The 27,738-nt window shown below is 45.6% G+C and overlaps 1 protein-coding gene and 1 long non-coding RNA gene across 2 annotated transcripts; both read left to right on the top strand.

The window, feature by feature from the left end:
* Positions 1 to 10,080: 10,080 nt before the first annotated feature.
* Positions 10,081 to 13,931, top strand: LOC125509144 (protein arginine N-methyltransferase 1). Its single transcript, XM_048674046.2, has 9 exons — positions 10,081 to 10,404; positions 11,392 to 11,402; positions 11,557 to 11,712; positions 12,276 to 12,339; positions 12,434 to 12,576; positions 12,737 to 12,824; positions 12,949 to 13,064; positions 13,170 to 13,320; positions 13,423 to 13,931. Exons 1-9 carry the CDS (start codon positions 10,197 to 10,199, stop codon positions 13,626 to 13,628), a joined length of 1,143 nt encoding a protein of 380 aa, XP_048530003.1. The 5' UTR covers positions 10,081 to 10,196; the 3' UTR covers positions 13,629 to 13,931.
* A 1,985-nt stretch (positions 13,932 to 15,916) lies between these two features.
* LOC147971516 (uncharacterized) lies at positions 15,917 to 19,360 on the top strand. Its single transcript, XR_015603324.1, has 3 exons — positions 15,917 to 16,122; positions 17,412 to 17,489; positions 18,809 to 19,360. It is a non-coding gene; the product is annotated as an uncharacterized LOC147971516 (long non-coding RNA).
* The last annotated feature ends 8,378 nt before the right edge of the window (positions 19,361 to 27,738 follow it).

Genomic DNA, 27,738 nt, shown 5'->3' with positions numbered 1-27,738 from the left:
ACGAAACTTGTCCCGATGGCCGAAATAGTACTTCCTATATATAATTCTTTACCTCCGGACCATTCCGGAACTCCTGTGACGTCCGGGATCTCATCCGGGACTCCGAACAACTTTCGGGTTACCGCATACTAATATCTCTATAACCCTAGCGTCACCGAACCTTAAGTGTGTAGACCCTACGGGTTCGGGAGACATGCAGACATGACCGAGATGACTCTCCGGTCAATAACCAACAGCGGGATCTGGATCCCCATGTTGGCTCCCACATGTTCCACGATGATCTCATCGGATGAACCACGATGTCAAGGACTTAATCAATCCCGTATACAATTCCCTTTGTCTAGCGGTACGATACTTACCCGAGATTCGATCGTCGGTATCCCGATACCTTGTTCAATCTCGTTACCGGCAAGTCTCTTTTACTCGTTCCGTAACACATCATCCCGTGATCAACTCCTTGATCACATTGTGCACATTATGATGATGTCCTACCGAGTGGGCCCAGAGATACCTCTCCGTTTACACGGAGTGACAAATCCCAGTCTCGATTCGTGCCAACCCAACAGACACTTTCGGAGATACCTATAGTGTACCTTTATAGCCACCCAGTTACGTTGTGACGTTTGGTACACCCAAAGCATTCCTACGGTATCCGGGAGTTGCACAATCTCATGGTCTAAGGAAATGATACTTGACATTAGAAAAGCTTTAGCATACGAACTACACGATCTAGTGCTATGCTTAGGATTGGGTCTTGTCCATCACATCATTCTCCTAATGATGTGATCCCGTTATCGATGACATCCAATGTCCATGGTCAGGAAACCGTAACCATCTATTGATCAACGAGCTAGTCAACTAGAGGCTTACTAGGGACATGGTGTTGTCTATGTATCCACACATCTATCTGAGTTTCCTATCAATACAATTATAGCATGGATAATAAACGATTATCATGAACAAGGAAATATAATAATAATCAATTTATTATTGCCTCTAGGGCATATTTCCAACAGTCTCCCACTTGCACTAGAGTCAATAATCTAGTTCACATCGCCATGTGATTAACACTCACAGGTCACATCGCCATGTGACCAACATCCAAAGAGTTTACTAGTTCACATCACTATGTGATTAACACTCAAAGAGTTCTGGGTTTGATCATGTTGCTTGTGAGAGAGGTTTTAGTCAACGGGTCTGCAACATTCAGATCCGTATGTACTTCGCAAATCTCTATGTCATCTTGTAGATGCAGCTACTACGCTATATTTGGAGCCATTTCAAATAACTGTTCTACTTGGAGCTATTCTAAATTGTTGCTCCATTATACGTATCCGGTATCTCTACTCAGAGCTATCCGGATAGGTGTTAAGCTTGCATCGACGTAACTCTTTACGTCGAACTCTTTATCACCTCCATAATCGAGAAAAATCCTTAGTCCACTAGTTACTAAGGATAACTTTGACCGCTGTCCTGTGATCCATTCTTGGATCACTCTTGTACCCCTTGACTGACTCATGGCAAGGCACACTTCAGGTGCGGTACACAGCATAGCATACTGTAGAGAGCCTATGATAAAAGCATAGGGGACGACCTTCGTCCTTCCTCTTTATTCTGCCGTGGTCAAGCTTTAAGTCTTAACTTCATACCTTACAACTCAGGCAAGAACTCCTTCTTTGACTGATCTATCTTGAACACCTTCAAGATCATGTCAAGGAACGTGCTCATTTGAAAGTACCATTAAGCGTTTTGATCTATCCTTATAGATCTTGATGCTCAATGTTCAAGTAGCTTAATCCAGGCTTTCCATTGAAAAACACTTTCCAAATAACCCTATATGCTTTCCAGAAATTCTACGTCATTTCTGATCCACAATATGTCAACAACATATACTTATCAGAAATTCTATAGTGCTCCCACTCACTCCTTTGGAAATACAAGTTTCTCATAAACTTTGTATACACCCAAAACTTTGATCATCTTATCAAAGCATACATTCCAACTCCGAGATGCTTACTCCAGTCCCTAAAAGGATTGCTGGAGCTTTGCATACTTATTAGCATCTTTCAGGATTGACAAAACCTTCCGGTTTGTATCACATACAACCTTTCCTCAAAAAATCGTCGAGGAAACAATGTTTTGACATCCTATCTGCAAGATTTCATAAATAATGCAGTAATCGCTAATATAATTCCAACAGACTCTTAGCATCGCTACGAGTGAGAAAGTCTCACCGTAGTCAACTCCTTGAACTTGTCGGAAACTTCTTAACGACAAGTCGAGCTTTCTTAATGGTGACATTTACCATCATTGTCCGTCTTCCTTTTAAAATCCATCTGCACTCAACAGCCTTACGACCATCGAGCTGTTCTGCCAAAGTCTACACTTTGTTTTCATACATGGATCCTCTCTCGGATTTTATGGCCTCGAGCCATTTATCGGAATCCGGGCCCACCATCGCTTCTCCATAGCTCGTAGGTTCATTGTTGTCTAGCAACATGACTTCCAAGACAGGATTACGTACCACTCTGAAGTAGTACGCATCCTTGTCATCCCACGAGGTTTGGTAGTGACTTGATCTGAAGTTTCATGATCACTATCATAAGCTTCCACTTCAATTGGTGTAGGTGCCACAGGAACAACTTCCTGTGCCCTGCCACACACTAGTTGAAGAGACGGTTCAATAACCTCATCAAGTCTCCACCATCCTCTCACTCAATTCTTTCGAGAGAAACTTTTCCTCGAGAAAGAACCCGATTCTAGAAACAATCCCTTATTGCTTTCGAATCTAAGACAGGAGGTATACCCAACTGTTTTGGTGTCCTATGAAGATGCATTTATCCGCTTCGGGTTCGAGCTTATCAGCCTGAAACTTTTTCACATAAGCGTCGCAGCCCCAAACTTTTAAGAAATGACAGCTTAGGTTTCTCTAAACCATAGTTCATATGGTGTCATCTCATCGGAATTACATGGTGCCCTATTTTGAAGTGAATGTGGTTGTATCTAATGCCTAATCCATAAACTATCGTGGTAATTCGATAAGAGACATCATGGTATGCATCATATCCAATAGGGTGCAATTATGATGTTCGGACACACCATCACACTATGGTGTTCCAGGCTGTATTAGTTGTGAAACAATTTCCACAATGTCTTAATTCTGTGCCAAACTCGTAATTCAGATATTCATCTCTATGATCATATCATAGATATTTTATCCTCTTGTCACGACGATCTTTCAACTTCACCCTGAAATTACTTGAACCTTTCAATAATTCAGACTCGTGATTCATCAAGTAAATATACTCAACATCTACTCAAGTCATCTGTGAAGTAAGAACATAACGATATCCACTACATGCCTCAGCACTCATTGAACCGCACACATCAAAATGTATTACTTCCAACAAGTTGCTTTCTAGTTCCATTTTACTGAAAACGAGGCTTTCAGTCATCTTGCCCATGTGGTATGATTTGCATGTCTCAAGTGATTCAAAATCAAGTGAGTCCAAACGATCCATCTGTATAGAGTTTCTTCATGCATATCTACCAACAAACATGGTTCGCATGTCTCAATCCTTTCAAAAATGAGTGAGTCCAAAGATCCATCAACATGGAGCTTCTTCATGCGTTTTATACCGATATGACTTAAGTGGCAGTGCCACAAGTAGGTGGTACTATCATTACTATCTTATATCTTTTGGCACGAACATGTGTATCACTATGATCGAGATTCAATAAACCATTCATTTTAGGTGTAAGACCATTGAAGGTATTATTCAAATAAACAGAGTAACCATTATTCTCCTTAAATGAATAACTGTATTGCGATAGACATAATCCAATCATGTCTATGCTCAACGCAAACACCAATCTCGATGGTAGAGGGAGCGTGCGATGCTTGATCATATCAACATTGGAAACACTTCCAACACATATCGTCAGCTCACCTTTAGCTAGTCTCCGTTTATTCCGTAGCTTTTATTTCTAGTTACTAACACTTAGCAACCGAACCGGTATCTAATACCCTGGTGCTACTAGGAGTACTAGTAAAGTACACATTAACACAATGTATATCCAATATACTTCTATCGACTTTGCCAACCTTCTCATCTACCAAGTATCTAGGGTAACTCTGCTCCAGTGGCTGTTCCCCTTATTACAGAAGCACTTAGTCTCGGGTTTGGGTTCAACCTTGGGTTTCTTCACTAGAGCAGCAGCTGAATTGCCATTTCATGAAGTATCCCTTTGTTCCCTTGCCCTTCTTGAAACTAGTGGTTTCACCAACCATCAACAATTGATGCTCCTTCTTGATTTCTACTTTTGCGGTGTCAAACATCGCGAATATCTCAAGGATCATCATATATGTCCCTGATATATTATAGTTCATCACGAAGCTCTAGCAGCTTGGTGGTAATGACTTCGGAGAACCATCACTATTTCATCTAGAAGATCAACTCCTACTCGATTCAAGCGATTGTTGTACTCAGACAATCTGAGCACAAGTTCAACAATTGACCTTTTCTCCCTAGTTTGCAGGCTAAGAAAATCGTCGGAGGTCTTATACCTCTTGACGTGGGCACGAGCCTGAAATCCCAATTTCAGCCCTCGAAACATCTCATATGTTTCGCGACGTTTCAAAAAACCGTCTTCGGTGCCTCAACTCTAAGACGTTTAACTGAACTATCACGTAGTTATCAAAATGTGTATGTCAGATGTTCGCAACATCCACAGACGACGTTCGAGGTTCAGCACACTGAGCGGTGCATTAAGGACATAAGCCTTCTATGAAGCAATGAGGACAATCCTCAGTTTACGGACCTAGTCCGCATAATTGCTACTATCAACTTTCAACTAATTTTTCTCTAGGAACATATCTAAACAGTAGAACCGAAGCGCGAGCTACGACTTAAATTGCGAAGACCTTTTGACTATGTTCAGGATAATTAAGTTCATCTTATGAACTCCCACTCAGATAGACATCCCTCTAGTAATCTAAGCGATTACATGATCCGAGTTAACTAGGCCGTGTCCGATCATCACGTGAGACGGACTAGTCAACATCGGTGAACATCTTCATGTTGATCGTATCTTCCATACGACTCATGCTCGACCTTTCGCTCTTCTGTGTTCCGAGGCCATGTCTATGCACATGCTAGGCTCGTCAAGTCAACCCTAAGTGTTTTGCATGTGTAAAACTGTCTTACACCCGTTGTATGTGAACGTAAGGATCTATCACACCCGATCATCACGTGGTGCTTCGAAACGACGAACTTTAGCAACGGTGCACAGTTAGGGGAGAACACATTCTTGAAATTGTAATGAGGGATCATCTTATTTACTAACGTCGTTCTAAGCAAATAAGATGTATAAACATGATAAACATCACATGCAATCAAATAATAGTGACATGATATGGCCAATATCATATAGCTCCTTTGATCTCCATCTTGGGGCTCCATGATCATCTATTACAAGAACATGATCAATCTCATACATCACATATATCATTCATCACATCCTTTTGGCCATATCACATCACATAGCATACCCTGCAAAAACAAGTTAGACGTCCTCTAATTGTTGTTTGCATGTTTTACGTGGCTGCTATGGGTTTCTAAAAAGAACGTTTCTTACCTACGCAAAACCACAATGTGATATGCCAATTGCTATTTACCCTTCATAAGGACCCTTTTCATCGAATCCGATCCGACTAAAGTAGGAGAGACAGACACCCGCTAGCCACCTTATGCAACTAGTGCATGTCAGTCGGTGGAACCTGTCTCACGTAAGAGTACGTGTAAGGTCGGTCCGGGCCGCTTCATCCCACGATGTCGCCGAATCACGATAAGACTAGTAACGGCAAGCATATTGAACAAAATCAACGCCCACAACTACTTTGTGTTCTACTCATGCATAGAAACTACGCATAAACCTAGCTCATGATGCCACTGTTGGGGAACGTAGCAGAAATTCAAAATTTTCCTACGTGTCACCAAGATCTATCTATGGAGTCATCTAGCAACGAGGGAGGAGTGGATCTACATACCCTTGTAGATCGCGCGCGGAAGCGTTCAAGAGAACGGGGTTGATGGAGTCGTACTTGTCGTGATCCAAATCACCGATGATCCTAGCGCCGAACGGACGGCACCTCCGCGTTCAACACACGTACGGAGCAGCGACGTCTCCTCCTTCTTGATCCAGCAAGGGGGAGGAGAGGTTGATGGAGATCCAACAGCACGACGGCGTGGTGGTGGAAGTAGCGGGATTCCAACAGGGCTTCGCTAAGCGCTGCGGGAGGAGGGAGATGTGTCACGGGAGGGAGAGGGAGGCGCCAGGGCTTAGGTATGGTTGCCCTCCTTTTCCCCACTATATATAGGGCCAAGGGAGAGGGGGAGGCGCAGCCCTTGCCCCTTCCTCCAAGGAAGGGTGCGGCCAAGGGGGGGAGGAGTCCATCCTCCCCAAGGCACCTCGGAGGTGCCTTCCCCTTTTAGGACTCTCCCCTTTTTCTCTTCTCTTGGCGCATGGGCCTCTTGGGGCTGGTGCCCTTGGCCCATGTAGGCCAAGGCGCACCCCCTACAGCCCATGTGGCCCCCGGGGCAGGTGGCCCCACCCGGTGGACCCCCGGGACCCTTCCGGTGGTCCCGGTACAATACCGGTGACCCCGAAACTTGTCCCGATGGCCGAAATAGTACTTCCTATATATAATTCTTTACCTCCGGACCATTCCGGAACTCCTCCTGATGTCCGGGATCTCATCCGGGACTCCGAACAACTTTCGGGTTACCGCATACTAATATCTCTATAACCCTAGCGTCACCGAACCTTAAGTGTGTAGACCCTACGGGTTCGGGAGACATGCAGACATGACCGAGATGACTCTCCGGTCAATAACCAACAGCGGGATCTGGATACCCATGTTGGCTCCCACATGTTCCACGATGATCTCATCGGATGAACCACGATGTCAAGGACTTAATCAATCCCGTATACAATTCCCTTTGTCTAGCGGTACGATACTTGCCCGAGATTCGATCGTCGGTATCCCGATACCTTGTTCAATCTCGTTACCGGCAAGTCTCTTTTACTCGTTCCGTAACACATCATCCCGTGATCAACTCCTTGATCACATTGTGCACATTATGATGATGTCCTACCGAGTGGGCCCAGAGATACCTCTCCGTTTACACGGAGTGACAAATCCCAGTCTCGATTCGTGCCAACCCAACAGACACTTTCGGAGATACCTATAGTGTACCTTTATAGCCACCCAGTTACGTTGTGACGTTTGGTACACCCAAAGCATTCCTACGGTATCCGGGAGTTGCACAATCTCATGGTCTAAGGAAATGATACTTGACATTAGAAAAGCTTTAGCATACGAACTACACGATCTAGTGCTATGCTTAGGATTGGGTCTTGTCCATCACATCATTCTCCTAATGATGTGATCCCGTTATCGATGACATCCAATGTCCATGGTCAGGAAACCGTAACCATCTATTGATCAACGAGCTAGTCAACTAGAGGCTTACTAGGGACATGGTGTTGTCTATGTATCCACACATCTATCTGAGTTTCCTATCAATACAATTATAGCATGGATAATAAACGATTATCATGAACAAGGAAATATAATAATAATCAATTTATTATTGCCTCTAGGGCATATTTCCAACAATATCAAGCTCCCATCGAGGTTTATTGTCGAGTTTGTGCGAGTAATTGCGAGAATCAAGGTGAACAAGAAACTCACGAGATTTGTGCCCACAACAAAGAATCGAGGGAAAGAACGATACCAAGTAGAATATGAAAAATTGCCCACTTTCTATGGCAAATGTGGTCTCCTTGGGCATTGGTACTAAGAATGTGGAGATGTGAACATGACAAATCAAGATGGGAGTGTCATGACTTCATTCTCACAGATGGCGATCGTGGTAGAGGAAGTGGCCGAGGCAGAGGTCGGGGTTACGAGTTTGATGATGCAAACGAGTATTTTGGCAGAGGGAGAGGAGCAAGTTTGTTTGGGCTTGGCTATGGTCGTGGTAGAACTCCAGATGGCAACTTTCATATGAGAAGCTGGCAGTGAAATGCTATGTACACATGGTAATTCAAGTGCGCCTCCCTATGTATCAAACTCGGATCCTAAAGAGAATGCAAATGGGAACCAATATGTGAGGATGAAAATCTCAAACATCCTATGAGAACATGGAGCTTCAGATGATGAAGTGGTGAACCAACATCTTAGGAGAATGCAGTTGTGAACCAATATGTGTGCAAGTGGAAAATCCTAATTTGTCATTGTCGCCCCTCCTATTGAACCATGTGTTATGACCAACATTGTTGACCAGTTTAAGGAGAAGAAGACTAATGATCCAGGTGGATTGGGGCACGGGTACCCCACAACAAAACGCTAAAAAGGCTAATGGGTGATGGATCGGCCATTGACAAGAGCACATCTACAAGATCGGTGACCTCTGGTGTGGAGAACCATTGGGAGAAATGAAAAACATCGACTGGAATTGTCATGGTAATGCTCTCGACCATGGCAGATCGCGAGATCCTAGCCCTTTAAGGGCGGGTGAGAGCGAATGTGATCTTCCTATTGGAGGCTCACATGAATGAAGAAAACAAAGCAAATGATCTACGTGATAAACTAGGCTTTGATGACCTAGGTGTGGTAGAGAGTGATGGTAGAGGTGGTCTTAAACTATTTTGCAATCATATAAATGAAACAATTTTAAATTATATTGACCCAAATTTTATTGGCGTGTTCATTGGAGAGGACGGAGTGGACCGGTGCCTAACGGGCTTCTATGAATGCCCATCATGGGACCAAAGACACCTATCTTGGGGCTACTTGAATGACTTCACCACCACATATCACACCCCTTGATCGTGATTGATAATTTTAATGAAATCTTGTCTGAAAGTGAGAAAGGAGGAGGCAATGGCCGACCAAACCATATGATGCAAAATTTCAGGGATTATCTAGTGGATTGTGGTTTGGAGAATATGCGGTACATAGGTGATATGTTCACTTCGAGAAGAGGAGATAGTAGAGAGAGATTGGACCGGGTTGTGTGTGAAGTCGGTTGGGCTCAATTTTTCACTAGTGTCTGTTGCCAACGAGGAGCAATTACATTCAGATCACCGTCCGATCTTTTGCTTTGATACAAAATACTATAATTAGATGCAATTTTGGCAATCAGAAGGGAGAAGGAAGTTCAAGGCTAGATGAATGCCGAAAGAAACGGTCACAAAAATAGTCACCTCTGCATGGAATAAAACAAAGTTAGTTGGCATTGAACCCTCTCTAGCTGATCGCATAAAAGCGATGCATGTTGATCTTCATGGGTCAAAGAGGGCTTAAAAGGGGCCAAGCAAATCAACAATTTTGAAAAAGAACTCGCTAAGTTGTGTTGTGCCTCGATGAATGCAGATACTAGATATCGACAAAAGAAGGTTCATGTTTTGTTAGGGGATTTGTTAGGCTAGACAGAAATTAATTGGTTGCAACAGAGACGAGCAACTTGGCGTTTGCGCGGAGACCATAATACCTCTTTCTTTCATAATGCAACTACTGTCCGTAAGAAGAGAAATCAGATAAAAATTCATGGAAGACACGAGGTGTGGCAGTAAGGTACTGATCTCAAGATAGACTCTCAATACCTTACTGTTATTATGTTTTTCTAATAATAATAAATAAGTACTCCAGTATTTTTAAATATGTACTCCCTCCGCCCGAAAATACTTGTCATCAAAATAGACAAAAAAATGTATCTAGAACTAAAATACATTTAGATACATCTCTTTTTTATTCATTTTGATGACAAATATTTCCGGACGGAGGGAGTAGTATAGAGAAGAGACTTAGATGCATGAGTAACTTTATTTTCCAAATATGTGCCACAAGCCATAGTCACCGACGGCAGCAGTTTTGCCGAATTTTGCCACACAAGGTGGGAGTCCGACTGTGACTCCTTTTGCGGTTGGAGCCACACAAGGTGGAGTCAGCACGCCGGACTGAGAGAGATATTTACGCCACGGTGGCCACCCATATAAAACCTCCGCGTTCCCGTCCCGTCCCTCCCTCCCCTCCCAAAACCCTACCCTAGCCCAGCCTCCCCTGCTTTGCGGCGCGCCAGAGCGAGCGAGCGAGCAAGCCAGCCCAAAACCCACCGGCGCCGGGCGAGATGGATCGGCGCAAGGGCAGCGGCAGCCGCGACGCCAACGGCGGCCTCGCGGAGGCGACGGCGTCCAGGCTCAGGTTCGAGGACGCCGACGAGGTGGCCGGGGAGGTCGGGATGGAGGTGGAGGAGGGCCCCGCCGCGCCCGGGGAGGAGGTCATCGGCAACGACAAGACCAGCGCCGACTACTACTTCGACTCCTACTCCCACTTCGGTACGCGCCCTCGGCCCGATTCCCGTGGATTTCTGTTACAGCCAGCGTTGGGTTTTTTTTTTCAATCTTTGATTGACTAGTTTACGGAGAGCATAAGGTGTTATATCGTCCGGTTGTATTGGCGAAAAAATTGGTGCCGAAGATTTGATCTTTCGCAGGTCTAGTGCAGCATGCGAAACAACTAGTGTACCTGAACTGTAGGATTTCCCTCAGTTGGATCAAACACTAATTCTCACCCTATAAACGTGATGATTGGTGAAAATGAGATTGTTTTATTTGCAATTGCTCTGGGTAGATTATATCATTATAGGCTATACTGGTTCTTGCTTTGATTGTTTTATTTGCAATTGCTCTGGGTAGATTATATCATTATAGGCTATACTGGTTCTTGCTTCGAAATCTTTTGTTGATACTCCAGATATTTGTTGGCGTCATTTTTAATTTGACCTTAGGTTGTTGCTTTGCTGAATGAAAATTTGACCTTTAGTTAAGCTGTTCATTAGTTGCAATTTTAAAAATTGTAGTTGCTTGTTATGGCGTGGTGGTAAAGGTTGGTGGTCCTTACTACTTGTTTTCTTTCATGTGCTTATTATTGTTAGGGAGTATTAGTTACCCTTTTGTCCCCATGTTTACTGCCTAGTTGTTTGGTGCTAAATTTTTTATGCTGTGGTTTAGTGTGACATTGTATGAAAAAGGGCCATTTTCTTGTTCTGTTTAATAGTCTAGCCATGTTCTAGTGTCAGGATGGTGGTCTTTTGAAGTCTTGCTCTTTTATTGGTGGGTTTACCATGTTTATGCTGTTTCGCACTGGCAAACATCATCAGCATCGAATTATATAGTTCCTGAGTTCCTTACTGGATCGAGTGTATCACTTACTATTTTATTATGTCATATGTGTTTACTTCCATGAACTGTCTAAAATGTAGTGTCTGTTTTGCAATAAGTTTATTTTGTACTCATACTTTACCCTTGGTGTTTGTTTTGCAGGTATTCATGAAGTAAGCAGTTCTGAATGAAACACCACACCCCCCCCCCCTCTCTCTCTCTCGCAATTTTAAATTTTTCATCGTTGTATAATAGTCCTTGTTTTACTCTTTAGATGTGCCGACCAAATATGTGTGGTGCCAATTATTTTCCATGTATTGATTGCAGGAAATGCTAAAAGATGTTGTTCGGACAAGATCATATCAAAATGTTATCACCCAGAATAACTTTCTTTTCAAGGACAAAATAGTCCTTGATGTTGGTGCTGGGACCGGTATCCTATCACTTTTTTGTGCGAAGGCAGGAGCTAAGCATGTCTATGCGGTCAGTGTACTAAATTAATGTTTTCAATTCAAGTCTACAATGGTGATTTAGTTACCCAAAGCTATTGTAATGAATGCCCATTATTTGAATAAACTGGTATATTGGCTGAAGCACTTGTCTTCCATACAGTTGTGTGTACCCAACTATCTATGATCTGAATGAAATAGTTAACTTTGCCCACCAATATATTCTAGTACCATGAAAATAATGTAAAAAACATGTCTCTGGTAATGAAGAGCCATAAAATATTGACCTACCTATGTTTATCCTACTGTTGCCTTGCATTTGTTTTTCCTGGGTACGTATTTCAATAGATAGCACACCAAGCCCCTGATCCCCCACCCACACATGCACACAAAAAAAGAAGGGAAAAAAATGAAGCACACAAAGTGATTGTCTATGTTGTCCTGTGAAGTTTGGGATTTCAGATATTCCTTAGTTTGAGGTGCAGGGGATTATTTTTGTCATTTTACTCTGGCTGAATGAACACTTATTGTCACTTCTTACTATGCTTCTAACCTTCTTTCATTTTCCTAACATAGAGTTGTTCTTTTCATTTACAGATTGAATGCTCACAGATGGCGGACATGGCAAAGGAAATTGTGAAAACAAATGGATTTTCTGAAGGTGATTTCCTGTCATTTTACTATCTATTCTATGATAGTTCTTATAGCATGTTAATCTCTTGTTGTGATATACTTACATTGTGCTTCCGTTGCAGTCATTACGGTAATAAAAGGGAAAGTTGAAGAAATTGAGCTTCCTGTCCCAAAAGTAGATGTCATAATCTCTGAATGGATGGGTTATTTCCTCCTGTTTGAGAATATGTTGGACACTGTTCTTTTTGCACGTGATAAATGGCTGGTAAGTGACCCTTCACAGGGTTCAAGTGTTTACATTTCCTTCTTTGTTGTTTCTTTTAACTTGGTACTCCAAGAGGCAACGTTGATTGAATATTCGGACCTGCTGTTTTGTACTGGAACTTTGTGGGATTGTAGCTTATATTACTTTTTGTTATGTGTAGGCTGATGATGGTGTTGTCCTGCCAGACAAAGCCTCTTTACATCTTACTGCAATTGAAGATGCAGAATACAAGGAGGACAAAATTGAATGTAAGTATGGTGGTGCATGGTGCACTGGAGTATCTGCATATGAGTTTCATGCAGCATGTGTTCAGAAGTTTTCCTGAACTCATATTTATATTTCTCTGATGGCGTTGTTTCTTTACCCTTGCAGTTTGGAATAATGTGTATGGCTTTGATATGAGCTGTATTAAGAAACAGGCAATGATGGAGCCACTTGTAGATACTGTGGATCAAAATCAGATCGTCACTAACTGTCAGTTACTGAAGGTAATGGCGTACTTCTCAACCAAGTTATCTTTTGTTTTTGTATTATATCTGTTCAATTGGCAGATCGGATTAAATCCTTTTGTCTATTTGATATGCGTGTTTCAGACGATGGATATTTCCAAGATGTCATCTGGGGATGCATCATTTACTGTGCCGTTCAAATTGGTAGCAGAGCGTAATGACTTCATTCATGCTCTTGTTGCTTACTTTAACGTGTCATTCACCAAATGCCATAAGCTGATGGGCTTCTCGACAGGTTTGTCTGTCGTCACCTTTTATCATCCAAAGTACGCTTGTCTAGCTCCTTTCTTCAAGCAATCCGGTAGTAATGAATGTACACACAATTTACTGTTTGCAGGGCCCAGATCAAAGTCCACTCACTGGAAGCAGACTGTTCTGTATCTCGAGGATGTGGTAACTATCTGCGAGGGAGAGACTCTGTCGGGCAGCATGACAGTTGCAAACAACAAAAAGAACCCTCGGGACATCGACATTACGCTGAAATACGCCATAAACGGCAATAGGTGCAAGGTGTCCAGAACACAACACTACAAGATGCGGTGACCAACACGAGGAACTCAGCTGCCGTGCAGTCCACTCAATTTTGGTCGACTGAGTATCTTGTGTTTTGCAAAATTTGATGCTTGTTCCCCGGTCTTGTATTTTAACATGCGCTTGTCAGGCACCTAGGCAACAAAGTAGAAAGTAGAGTTTGACTGGCATGTTAATGTAGTTTGCTTCATTGCAAATCTATATGTTGTGTCCGTGGCACAGGTATTTCGGGAAGTTTGTTGTACACGATTGTGTCAAAAGTGGATCCATAATAGATCACAACCCTCGCAATTTATGGGTTGATATCTTCTGCTACTGTGGTCTTCTGTTATGTCCTATTTGTGTGTGTGGCCATTATTTTTATTGCCTGAGCATATATTTCCTTTGCTAATTGATCTTTTGCGTGCAAAACAGTGCATTCATATTATATATTATTTATCTATCTCTAATAATAAAGCACGGATTGACTTTGTGGGTGTGGTAGGCAGCTGCCTATACGTCAAAAGCATTGCGCGACTTGGGCTTGCACCCGCGTGTTATGGCTCCTGGGCCAGTTGCCTTGGCCCGTTTAAGTCAAAAGCATTGCGCGACTTGGGCTTGCACCCGCGTGTTATGGCTCCTGGGCCAGTCGCCTTGGCCCGTTTAAGTCACACACCTGGTGAAAGGTGGCCCCGCTGCAGTGGAGGACGGGAGGCAAAAATTGATGCTGGTATGGTGTTTCGGGAATCAATAAGCAAATGAAGATACAGACGCTGAAAGAGAAACGAGGAAAGAGGAGGATCGAGTGCTGCTGTTGAAGCTGACAGTAGCGGCTAGCGCTCTACCGTGGCGACCGAGTTTGATCTTGGGCAGCCCGTGGCAAAGCTTAAGAAGAAGGGGGAGCTAGCGGCCATGGCCTCGGCTCGCTGCGAGCGTCGACCGTTCAATCTCGCATGCAGCAAGGGGCTACGAGAGCAGGCGTGTTGCACCTTACTTTATTTTTCTACTAGCAAGATGCCCGTGCATTGCATGGAACATTAAGATGCATTTTTTTAATAAAATACATGTTGTGATTAATCCATGCAGGATTAATCTCATGTGTAAAAACTAATGATATTTTAATTTTATCAGAAAAATGGTATCTCGAGAATTTCATCGAAAAAATGATATCTCGAGAAAGATAAGAGATAAGATGAGGAGGAGTGGGGCGTGGTGGTGACTGGTGGTCGGACTGGGTGGGGGCATGGGGATGGACGGCGCTAGTAGCAGCCACCATGCCAGATTATTCCAGAGACTTCCTATCCATCAGATATAGATCAAACGGTCTATATTACAAGATGATGGACACACCATCATCATCAACTCGGTTTTTATTTATTTATAAAAGTAGAGATTTAAGCCGGGTGGACTTCTTTGTCAGCCAAATTGGCCTTCCGGCCTAATGTGCACTGACTAAGATTGAGGCTTACTCACGATTTTTTTTTGCCCAAAGTGAAACACGGTAAAAAAATGTAAAAACCGGCACAAGCTTTTGAGCTACAATTTTATATGCTATGGTAACCAGGTCACAATGGATCGTAGGGTATGTATAAACTCAGATTTCGTCTGGCTTGTTGTACACTATATTGTTAATTTCATCCGATTTAATTTCTAACCACGGCAACAATGCTCAGTTTATTGAAGCTAAGGAGCAATAGGTATGATGCATGTCCTGAATTTTTGCATTGAGATTCAGACAATACCACAGTTGAGACTACTAACCGTGATATTGATGTATGATGTTTCTGGAAAAGAGCAAGGATGCTATGAACAAATTTAAGTGGTCAAGGACGGCAATACATACCATCTTCCCAAACTAGCGTCCCAAAATAGCTTTCATCTATAATTATGCTACAGTAATCTGCAACTGTAACGTCCGAATAATCATGCTACAGTAATCCCACGTTAACGATGCCACGTCACCTACGTTACTGTTGCTAATCTTTCGTTAGTTAACCAATTCAAAAATCAATTCAAAATATGGCAAACAAACAAATGTCTTCAAACATTGAAACAAAAATGTTCAACGGGTGCCAAATATTGCACTGGTAATTATTGTGAATAAAACATTTTTTAGAAGATGTCTAAATATTTTAAAGTGAATTAAAACAGGAAAGAGAAATAAATAAAAGAAAATGCAAAACAGAAAACAAAATAAAATAAAAGAGAGAACTCCCCCCCACTGGGCCAGTCGGCCCAGCTGCTAGCCAGGCCGCCCAAACCGGCCAGTGCACCCCCACTCTCCATAACCCCCACGACACCCAAACCCTAGCCCAACCGCTTCACTCCTCCCCAATCGCTCTCTCCCCCTCCTGATCCGATCTGGATCGGGATCGAACCCGACGCCCATCGCCGTCCACCGCCGCTCGGAACACCGCTCGACGCCGGGGCCACCTCGCCGAGCCTTCTCCACCGGACTGCCTCCCCTACGCGCATCGTCCCCGTCTTCCCACCTTGACCCCCGCTGCCCCCGACCCTACAAATCGCGGTGAGGCCCCGCCTCCCTCCGCTCCGCACGGTCACCGCATGCCGCCGCTCTGCCCGCCTCTACTCCCTCGCGCCGACGTGCACGCGCGCGCACGCAGCCACAACCGCACCCGAAGCTGCACGAGCTCTGCCTTCCCCGCTACACCTCGCTCGCGCCGTCGCCCTGCCTTGCCTCGCCGGCAGCCGCACCCTGCCTGCTGAGCCCGCGGCAACCGCGTTGCCGCTACTCCCGACCGCGGGGCTCCACGCCTATGCCACTCCACGCCCCTGCCGCTCCTTCCCCGTACGTCGTGCCTCGTCCATCGCCCCGCTTGCGCCGCTGCCGCCGGCCGATTCCGCTGCTGCCCTCGTTCGCCGTTGTGCCGCTGCGTGCTCCCGCGCACTGCAGCCAGGAACGCGCCGCGCGTCCACCCCCTTCTTCGCCCGGCCGCTGCTCACTGGAGCTCCCCGCCGCGCCGCATCGCTCCCACCGGCCACCTCCGCGCCTTCACTGCACCCCCCTGCCCCGACCGGCCACAGGCCGCCGGAGCCCCCACGCCGCACGCCCCCCTGCTCCCCCACGGCGCTCACCTTTGCCCCGGCCAGCGCCGGGGGCCAGCCTAGCCGCGCCCGCCTCCAGCGCCCGTTAGCGCCCAGGCGCCCGCTAGTGCCCGCACGCCCGTTCGGGCCACGCCCGATAGGCCCTCTGGCCTATGACAAACAGGGCCCACGCCCAGAACGTTAAAAAAAAGGAAATTTAAAAATAATAATAAAAAAATAAATGAATAATAACTTAAGAATTAATTAACTTAATTAATTTTGATTAATTAAACTAATTAATCATGATAGTTAGTCTAGTCAATGACGAACGGGACCCACATGTCAGTTTGACCAGTCAACACCTTTGTTGACTGCTGACGTCAGCAAAAACTATTCTGGATAATGTTGAACTAGATTAATTAAATAAATCCTAAAAATGATTTAAATCTTTTAAAATTAATATAAAATAAACCATAGCTCAGATGAAAATACTTTCTACATGAAAGTTGTTCAGATTGACGAGACGAATCCGGATACGCAGCCCGTTCATCCGCCACACATCCCTAACATATTGAACTCGCAACTTTTCCCCTCCGGTTCATCTGTCCGAAAACGCGAAACACCGGGAATACTTTCCCGGATGTTTCCCCCCTTCGCCGGTATCACCTACTACCGCTATTGGGCACCTAGCATCACGCTTTGTCATGTCATGCATCGTCATACATTTGTTTGCATTATATTTATTGTTTCTTCCCCCTCTTCTCTCGCTAGACTCCGAGACCGACGCTGCTGCTGGTGCCCCGTCTGACTACGCTGTTGACGACCCCTCCTTCTTGCCAGAGCAACCAGGCAAGCACCCCCCTTGATCACAAAATATCGCCTATTCTTCTCTATACTGCTTGCATTAGAGGACTGTATCATGTTACTGCTTTCCGTCAATCCTATTCTGCTGCATAGCCTGTCTTTGCCACTACTGTTGTTACCTTTACCTGCAATCCTACATGCTTAATATAAGATGCTAGTATTCCATCAGTGGCCCTACCTTCTTGTCCGTCTGCTGTGCTATACTATCGGGCCGTGATCACTCGGGAGGTGATCATGGGTATATACTATATACTTTATACATGATACATGTGGTGACTAAAGTCGGGTCAGCTCGAGGAGTACCCGTGAGTGATTCACGGATTGGGGGCTGAAAGGACCTTTGTCCCAATGGCCCTCTGTGTGGATCTTGGTGTCGGAGCGACAGGGCAGGTTGAGACCACCTAGGACAGAGGTGGGCCTGGCCCTAGTCGGCGTTCGCGGTTACTTCAAAATAACACGCTTAACGAGTTCTCTATATTTGATCTGAGTCTGGCCACTGGCCTATACGCACTAACCAAGTACGCGGGAACAGTTATGGGCACTCGACGTCATGGTATCAGCCGAAGCCTTCGTGACATCAACGACTGAGCGGCGCGCGCCAGATTGGACCGCGTAATGTGACTTCCTCTGTAATGGAGGTTGCTAGGTCTGCTTACGGCCGCGTTCGCAACGTGCAGGTGTGCAATGGGCGATGGGCCCAGACCCTTGCGCCATAGGATTTAGACCGGCGTGCTGACCTCTCTGTTGTGCCTAGGTGGGGCTGCGACATGTTGATCTTCCGAGGCCGGGCATGACCCAGGAAAGTGTGTCCGGCCAAATGGGATCGAGCGTGTTGGGTTATGTGGTGCACACCTGCAGGGAAGTTTATCTATTCGAATAGCCGTGTCCCTCGGTAAAAGGACGACCCGGAGTTGTACCTTGACCTTATGACAACTAGAATTGGATACTTAATAAAACACACCCTTCCAAGTGCCAGATATAACCCGGTGATCGCTCTCTAACAGGGCGACGAGGAGGGGATCGCCGGGTAGGATTTATGCTATGCGATGCTACTTGGTGAACTTACCATCTACTCTCTTCTACATGCCGCAAGATGGAGGTGGCCAGAAGCGTAGTCTTCGACAGGGTTAGCTATCCCCCTCTTATTCTGGCATTCTGCAGTTCAGTCCACCGATATGGCCCTTTACACATATACCCATGCATATGTAGTGTAGCTCCTTGCTTGCGAGTACTTTGGATGAGTACTTACGGTTGCTTTTCTCCCCCCTTTCCCCCTTTCCTTTCTCTCTGGTTGTCGCAACCAGATGCCAGAGCCCAGGAGCCAGACGCCACCATCGACGATGACTCCTACTACACCGGAGGTGCCTACTACTATGTTCAGGCTGCTGACGACGACCGGGAGTAGTTTAGGAGGATCCCAGGCAGGAGGCCTGCGCCTCTTTCGATCTGTATCCCAGTTTGTGCTAGCCTTCTTAAGGCAGACTTGTTTAACTTATGTCTGTACTCAGATATTGTTGCTTCCGCTGACTCGTCTATGATCGAGCACTTGTATTCGAGCCCTCGAGGCCCCTGGCTTGTATTATGATGCTTGTATGACTTATTTATGTTTTAGAGTTGTGTTGTGATATCTTCCCGTGAGTCCTTGATCTTGATCGTACACGTTTGCGTGCATGATTAGTGTATGATTGAATCGGGGGCGTCACAAGTTGGTATCAGAGCTGACTGCCTATAGGAATCCCCCTTCCACACTCCTTGGCCGAAGTCGAGTCTAGACATTGCAAAACTTTTTACTAACATGGCTGTGTGTCTTACGGGCCCACGTCGCCATTGGGTGGTACTAGGATCTTTTACACCTCAACCTTTACTCTGGGACTCTGAACTATCTTCTACTCGGGTTAAACGAATTTACTAACTCTAACACTAGGATCCCGTGACCACATTCATCCCAAAGTTGGATAAGCCATAGTTATTCCTTAGAATAGTATTTTGAACAATTCCCACACTGTCATTTGACTCCTTTGAAACATCTTTTTTTCCAGATGGAACCCACAAGGCAGGTCGTGCGCCACACGACGGCCATTGGTGCCTCGAGATCACCCGCTGTGCTAGCTGAGATGATGACCTATCTGGGTTATCGCTGGCACCCTGAGTACACCGTCTACGAGGAGTACCAGGACTTTAACTAGGAGCAGTATCGTGCCATCGTCCATCTCTATTCTCGGGAGTATGACTCCACTACTGTGCTGCACACCGCTCATGGTGTTGGAGTGACCATCGATATGGCAGTTCACGATGCTGCTTATGCTGCTCTGACACGTCTTGTTGGAGAGTATCGGGAGTTGGACACCTCCCTTTTCAGGCACATTGCTATCGCATCCGATGTTGGAGTGGAGGGATACTACATTGCTGCCTACTCCACTGTCACCTGAGAGCCCTTCTACAATCAGAACTTGGTTCTGCATGATGATGGGCTGGATCAAGCTAACCGAGCTCTTCGCCACGAGTTGTACACCACCCGTCAGCACCTTTACCGTGCTCTGACGCTGTTGCACCCCCTTGTCCGATCTGATGGTCTGCCGCGTTCTGCGGTCTACCCAGCCAGGACCGTGATGCCCCAGGGTGTCGGCTGGCCAGATGTGGGAGGCTAGTCTCCCACACTTGGTCCTCTTCTGCCACTTGAGCGTCGGGTTCTGCACTAGAGTATCCGCGGACCCCAGGTTGCTGACATGGAGTTCCCGATGCGACACTACCAGCTTTCAGGCTACACCTACCTCCACAGTTCCTCTTGGGACTGATGTAGTCTTGCTTATTAGTATTAGGTGCCTTCGTTGCGAGCCTGCGTGCCGCCTATGATGTCTTTAGTCTATGTACTGAACTCTGTGTACCGAACTCTATGCATGATCCCTTTTGTAAGTTATGCCGACTACTATGTAGTATCTATCGTGCTCCTTTCATTATGCATGTTTCATCATGAATGATTCTTGTCCTTGCAAATTTCTCAATGCTGAACTACCCCTGTTATATATTAGCAGGATGGTTAGACCAGGTTGTCGTGGTAGTGGTGGCAACGCCCCACCACCGCCTGAGTACATGGCTGGTATGATCCAACAGTTCGAACTGAACCGCCAATTCATGGAAAATATGATGGCTCAGTTCCCTCGCCCAATATGAACCAGTAGCCAGCCCAAGTGACTCTGCAGGATTTCATGCGCCTCAACCCAACTGTGTACCGTAGCTCAACTCAGCCTCTGGATGCTGATGACTAGCTCCGTGACATCTCCTATGAGATGGAGTCTGCTGATGTAGCCCCTGCCAGCTATGTCACCTTTGCTTTCCTTCTTCCTGAAGGGACCCGCAACTCAATGGTGGGACAACCACAGGCGTACTCTGCCAGCTGGAACAATCATCACCTGGCCAGACTTCCAAGTTGCTTTCCGTGCCCGCTTCATTCCTCAGGGAGTCATCACCTGGCCAGACTTCCAACCGGAAGAAGCGTGAGTTCCGCAACCTCACCCAAGGCGACAAAACTGTGGAAGCTTATCAGCGGGAGTTTCTGGACTTGTCCCGCTATGCTGAAGAGGACATTGCAACTGATGTTCGTAGACAGGAGAAGTTTCATGACGACCTTCAAGCTGACATCAAGCTCGCACTGCTAGTGCATGACTTTACTGATTTCGCCACCTTGGTGAACAAAGCTATCAATGTTGAAACTGGTCTGCAGGAACACCAGAGCTCTCTCAGGTGCAACCGTGATACGGGCTCATCTTCGGGCCCGCCCTCGCAGAAGCGTAAGATCTGGATCCCGAACAGCATGTACCATCCAAATGCACCTGCCCCAAGGCAGACCTACGCTGCACCTCGTCTGCCTCCCCCCATCTAGGCAGCCAAGACTTCCAGATCCACCACCCGGAGCTCCTGTTCCCACTCCCAATAATGGTCTGTGCTACAAGTGTGGTCAACCAGGTCACCTTGCCAGGAACTGCTATCAGAATCAGAACCAGAATCAACTGGCCCTTCCAGCAGCTGGCCGTGGAAACAACCAGCCCCGCAACAACAATGCCAAGTCTTATGGACGTGTTCATGCCAACCACGTTGATCTCAATGAAGCTCAAGACCAGCCTGCTACTATGATGGGTACACTTCTCGTAAATTCAGTACCAACATCCGTTTTATTTGATACAGGTGCATCACATTCATTCATGTCAGGAGATTTTGCATTCATGCATGGCATTAAAAGCGAAGATATGAATGCTTCACTATTAGTACACACCCCTGCGGGCCAATGTCGAACCTCCATGATTTGCAACGACGTCCCCGTTGAAATCGAAGGACTGGAATTTCTTGTCTCTCCCATCGTACTGAAGTCCTGTAGCATTGATCTCATTCTGGGAATGAATTGGTTAAAAGTGCATACTGCTTCAATCGTTTGCGCTACTAAGACCGTCCATCTGCTACACCCTTCAGATGAAAGAGTTACTTACCAAGCTCATCTGGTGCAAAATGCCGAGGCAAGGCTCTATGCATTGAATGCATTGAATGCTGCACCACTCGAGGGTATTGAAAACATTCCCGTCGTGCGTGAATTCCTCGACGTCTTTCCTGAAGAACTTCCAGGGATTCCCCCTACTAGGGCTGTCGAATTCATCATCGACTTGAAACCAGGCACCACTCCTATAGCCAAGCGGCCCTACAAGATGCCGCCGCATGAACTCCTTGAGCTTAAGGAGGAAATCGACAAATCTCTTCGCAGTGGTTTCATTTGCCCAAGTTGCTCTCCTTGGGGAGCACCTTCTCTATTTGTCAAGAAGAAGGATGGGACAAACCGATTGGTCCAAGAATACCGCCCTATTAACCAAGCTACCATTCAGAACGAATACCCTCTTCCTCGGATCAATGATCTATATGATCAACTGGCTGGTTCATCAGTGTTCTCCAAACTCGACTTGAGGTTGGGTTACCACCAGATCCATGTTTGTGAAGAGGATATCCCAAAGACTGCCTTCGTGACTCGATATGATTCATACGAGTACACTGTCATGTCATTCGGCTTAACCAATGCTCCAGCCACCTTCTCTCGTCTGATGAACTATATATTCATGGATTGCCTCGACAAGTTTGTCGTGGTTTATCTGGATGATATCCTGGTATTTTCCAAGAACGAAGAAGAGCATGCTGAACATCTTTGCCTTATGCTAGAAAAGCTATGAGAGCATCAGCTATGTGCCAAGTTCTCCAAATGTGAATTCTGGCCACCAGAAGTAACCTATCTTGGGCATGTCATCTCTAAGGATGGTATTGCCGTCAACCCTGAATGAGTCCAGGCTATTCTTGATTGGACTCCTCCCAAGAACGTTAAGCAAGTCAGAAGTTTTCTCGGACTCGCCAGCTATTGCCGTTGATTCGTCGAGAACTTCTCCAAGATCGCCAGGCCTCTGACTAACCTGTTGCATAAGGGCGTCAAGTTCCAATGGACAGACAAATGTCAGGAAAGTTTCCAGGCACTCAAAGACAAGTTGACTTCTGCTCCAGTGCTTGCTCCACCTGATAATAAGAAGGACTTCGTCATTTACTGCGACGCTTCCCGTCAAGGGTTAGGCTGTGTCCTAATGCAAGACCGCAAAGTGATTGCTTATGCCTCTCGGCAATTGTGCCCTCACGAAGAGAACTACCTAGTTCACGACCTTGAGCTTGTTGCTGTCATTCATGCGCTAAAACAGTGGCGACATTACCTTCTCGGTAATCGTTGCGAGATCTTCATCGACCACCAAAGTCTGAAGTATCTGTTTACTCAGCCAGACCTGAACCTCCGTCAGCAGAGATGGATGGAGATTGTCGCAGACTTTGACTTGGGTATTTCCTATACACCAGGCAAGGCTAATGTGATGGCTAATGCCTTGAGCCGCAAGTCTTACTGCAACCACCTCCAGGTTCGCAAAGTTCAGCCCTCACTTGTTGAAGAATTCAGAAAGCTGAACCTCCATATTGTTCCTCCGGGTGCACTCGCTCCCCCTCCTAAGGAGTTTCGCAAGATGAACCTCTGTGTTGTTTCCCAGGGTTCCCTCAATACCCTGGCTGTCGAACCAGATCTCTTGGACTCCATCAAGAGAACAGGGATATGACTCTGAAGCCCACAAGATTAAGCGCTACCTCGTAGAAGGAAATCCCTCATTCTTCACTATTGCTGATGATGGCACTTTGTACTTCAAGGGCCACCTAGTGGTGCCATGTGCAGAGAAAAACCTGGATATGACACAGGAGGTTATGAAAGAAGCTCATGATATGCCTTTGTCTATTCATCCTGGTAGTACAAAGATGTACCAAGACATTCGTCAAAGATTATGGTGGTCTAATATGAAGTAAGACATTGCTCGTTATGTTGCTGAGTGTGACGTTTGCCGTCGTATCAAAGCAGAACACCAAAGGCCTGCTGGAACTCTGCAACCTATCTCTATTCCTGAATGGAAATGGGACCATGTTGAAATGGACTTCGTCACTAGATTTCCCAAATCGCAGAAAGGTAATGATGCTATTCTTGTCGTCATTGACCGACTTTCTAAAGTTGCACATTTTCTGGCAGTCAAAGAAACGATCAGTGCTAGTAAGCTGGCAACTCTCTATATGTCCAGGGTTGTTTCACTCCATGTTATTCCATTGGTTATCAGCTCAGACCGTGGCAGCTTATTCACTTCAAGATTCTGGGCAAGTTTCCAAGAAGTTATGAGAACTCATATATCATTCAGTACTGCATTTCATCCTCAATCGCAAGGGCAAGTTGAGCGTGTCAACCAAGTTCTTGAAGACATGCTTCGAGCTTGTGTTATTTCCTTCGGCAAGAAATGGGAGGAATCTCTCCCGTATGCTGAGTTCTCTTATAACAATAGCTATCAAGCTAGTCTAAAGTGATAACCCACAAGTATAGGGGATCGCAACAGCTTTCGAGGGTAGAGTATTCAACCCAAATTTATTGATTTGACACAAGGGGAGCCAAAGAATATTCTCAAGTATTAGCAACTGAGTTGTCAATTCAGCCACACCTGGAAACTTAGTATCTGCAGCAAAGTGTTTAGTAGCAAAGTAATATGATAGTGGTGGTAACGGTAACAAAAGTAAAGGAAGCAAAAGTAATATTTTTGGTATTTTGTAGTGATTGTAAGAGTAACAACGGGAAAGTAAATAAGCGTAAACCAGTATATGGAAAGCTCGTAGTGAAGGAAATATGCCCTAGAGGCAATAATAAAGTTATTATTTATTTCCTTATATCATGATAAATGTTTATTATTCATGCTAGAATTGTATTAACCGGAAACATAATACATGTGTGAATACATAGACAAACAGAATGTCACTAGTATGCCTCTACTTGACTAGCTCGTTAATCAAAGATGGTTATGTTTCCTAACCATGGACAAAGAGTTGTTATTTGATTAACGGGATCACATCATTAGTTGAATGATCTGATTGACATGACCCATTCCATTAGCTTACCACCCGATCGTTTAGTATGTTGCTATTGCTTTCTTCATGACTTATACATGTTCCCATAACTATGAGATTATGCAACTCCCGTTTACCGGAGGAACACTTTGGGTACTACCAAACGTCACAACGTAACTGGGTGATTATAAAGGAGTACTACAGGTGTCTCCAATGGTACATGTTGGGTTGGCGTATTTCGAGATTAGGTTTTGTCACTCCGATTGTCGGAGAGGTATCTCTGGGCCCTCTCGGTAATGCACATCACATAAGCCTTGCAAGCATTGCAACTAATGAGTTAGTTGCGAGATGATGTATTACGGAACGAGTAAAGAGACTTGCCAGTAACGAGATTGAACTAGGTATTGGATACCGACGATCGAATCTCGGGCAAGTAACATACCGGTGACAAAGGGAACAACGTATGTTGTTATGCGGTCTGACCGATAAAGATCTTCGTAGAATATGTAGGAGCCAATATGGGCATCCAGGTCCCGCTATTGGTTATTGACCGGAGACGTGTCTCGGTCATGTCTACATTGTTCTCGAACCCGTAGGGTCCGCACGCTTAAGGTTACGATGACAGTTATATTATGAGTTTATACATTTTGATGTACCGAAGGTTGTTCGGAGTCCCGGATGTGATCATGGACATGACGAGGAGTCTCGAAATGGTCGAGACGTAAAGATTGATATATTGGAAGCCTATGTTTGGATATCGGAAGTGTTTCGGGTGACATCGGGATTTTACCGGAATACCGGGAGGGTTACCGGAACCCCCCGGGAGCTATATGGGCCATAGTGGGCCTTAGTGGAAAAGAGAAGGGGCTGCCCTAGATGGGCTGCGCGCCTCCCCCTTCCCCTATTCCTATTAGGACTCGGCCCCCTCCTCCTCTTTTCCCCCTCCGAGGAATCCTAGTTGGACTAGGATTGGGGGGGGGGGGAATCCTACTCCCAGAGGGAGTAGGACTCTCCTGCGCCCTCCTCCTTGGCCGGCCAGCCCTCCCCCTTGGCTCCTTTATATACGGAGGCAGGGGACACCTCTAGACACACAAGTTGATCCACGTGATCTATTCCTTAGCCGTGTGCGGTGCCCCCTGCCACCATATTCCTCGATAATACTGTAGCGGAGTTTAGGCGAAGCCCTGCTGCTGTAGTTCATCAAGATCGTCACCACGCCGTCGTGCTGACGGAACTCTTCCCCGACACTTTGCTGGATCGGAGTCTGGGGATCGTCATCGAGCTGAACGTGTGCTCGAACTCGGAGGTGCCGTAGTTTTGGTGCTTGATCGGTTGGATCGTGAAGACGTACGACTACTTCCTCTACGTCGTGTCAGCGCTTCCGCAGTCGGTCTGCGTTGGGTACGTAGACAACACTCTCCTGTCTTGTTGCTATGCATCACATGATCTTGCGTGTGCGTAGGAATTTTTTTGAAATTACTACGTTCCCCAACACGTAGGCGTCGGACCGGTAATGGATAATTATGCCGGATGCGGTTCATCATGTAACAGTCATAACATAGGATGACACAGAACTAGCTCCAATTCATCAATGTAATGTAGGCATGTATTCCGAATATAGTCATACGTGCTTATGGAAAAGAACTTGTATGGCATCTTTTGTCCTACCCTCCCGTGGCAGCGGGGTCCTAATGGAAACTAAGGGATATTAAGGCCTCCTTTTAATAGAGAACCGAAACAAAGCATTAGCACATAGTGAATACATGAACTCCTCAAACTATGGTCATCACCGGGAGTGGTCCTGATTATTGTCACTTCGGGGTTGCCGGATCATAACACATAGTAGGTGACTATAGACTTGCAAGATAGGATCAAGAACTCACATATATTCATGAAAACATAATAGGTTCAGATCTGAAATCATGGCACTCGGGCCCTAGTGACAAGCATTAAGCATAGCAAAGTCATAGCAACATCAATCTCAGAGCATAATGGATACTAGGGATCAAACCCTAACAAAACTAACTCGATTACATGATAGAACTCATCCAACCCATCACCGTCCAGCAAGCCTACGATGGAATTACTCACGCACGGCGGTGAGCATCATGAAATTGGTGATGGAGGATGGTTGATGATGACGACGGCGACGAATCCCCCTCTCCGGAGCCCCGAACGGACTCCAGATCAACCCTCCCGAGAGGTTTTAGGGCTTGGCGGCGGCTCCATATCGTAAAACGCGATGATTTCTTCTCCTCGTTTTTTTCTCCCCGAAAGCAAATATATAGAGTTGGAGTTGGCGTCGGAAGGTCTCCAGGTGGCCCACGAGGTAGGGGGCGCGCCCTAGGGGGGGCGCCCCCACCCTCGTGGACAGGGTGTGGGCCCCCTGGTCTTCATATTTGGCGAGGATTTTTTTATTTTTTATAAGATGTTTTGTGGAGTTTCAGGTCATTCCGAGAACTTTTGTTTTCTGCACATAACACAACATCATGGCAATTCCGCTGAAAACAACATCAGTCCGGGTTAGTTCCATTCAAATCATGCAAGTTAGAGTCCAAAACAAGGGCAAAAGTGTTTGGAAAAGTAGATACGCCGGAGACGTATCAACTCCCCCAAGCTTAAACCTTTGCTTGTCCTCAAGCAATTCAGTTGACAAACTGAAGGTGATAAAGAAAGACTTTTACAAACTCTGTTTGCTCTTGTTGTTGTAAATATGTCAAGCCAGCATTCAAGTTTTCAGCAAAGATCATGACTAACCACATTTGCAATAATTCTCAGGTCTCATATTACTCATATCAAT

The sequence above is a fragment of the Triticum urartu genome, chromosome 5A (assembly GCF_056163025.1).
Source record: "Triticum urartu cultivar PI428250 chromosome 5A, HENAU_Tu73, whole genome shotgun sequence".
NCBI lineage: Eukaryota > Viridiplantae > Streptophyta > Magnoliopsida > Poales > Poaceae > Triticum > Triticum urartu.
Note: the sequence above shows the minus strand (reverse complement) of the source record. Positions and strands in the feature narration are given on the sequence as shown.

What these genes read in the sequence shown, in the direction of transcription:
- LOC125509144 (XM_048674046.2), top strand. Translation starts at nt 10,197, where the DNA reads ATGGATCGGCGCAAGGGCAGCGGCAGCCGCGACGCCAACGGCGGCCTC. An exon ending in TTGCACGTGATAAATGGCTG is followed by an intron (nt 12,577 to 12,736) that starts GTAAGTGACCCT and finishes TGTTATGTGTAG; the next exon opens with GCTGATGATGGTGTTGTCCT. An exon ending in GCTGATGGGCTTCTCGACAG is followed by an intron (nt 13,321 to 13,422) that starts GTTTGTCTGTCG and finishes TACTGTTTGCAG; the next exon opens with GGCCCAGATCAAAGTCCACT.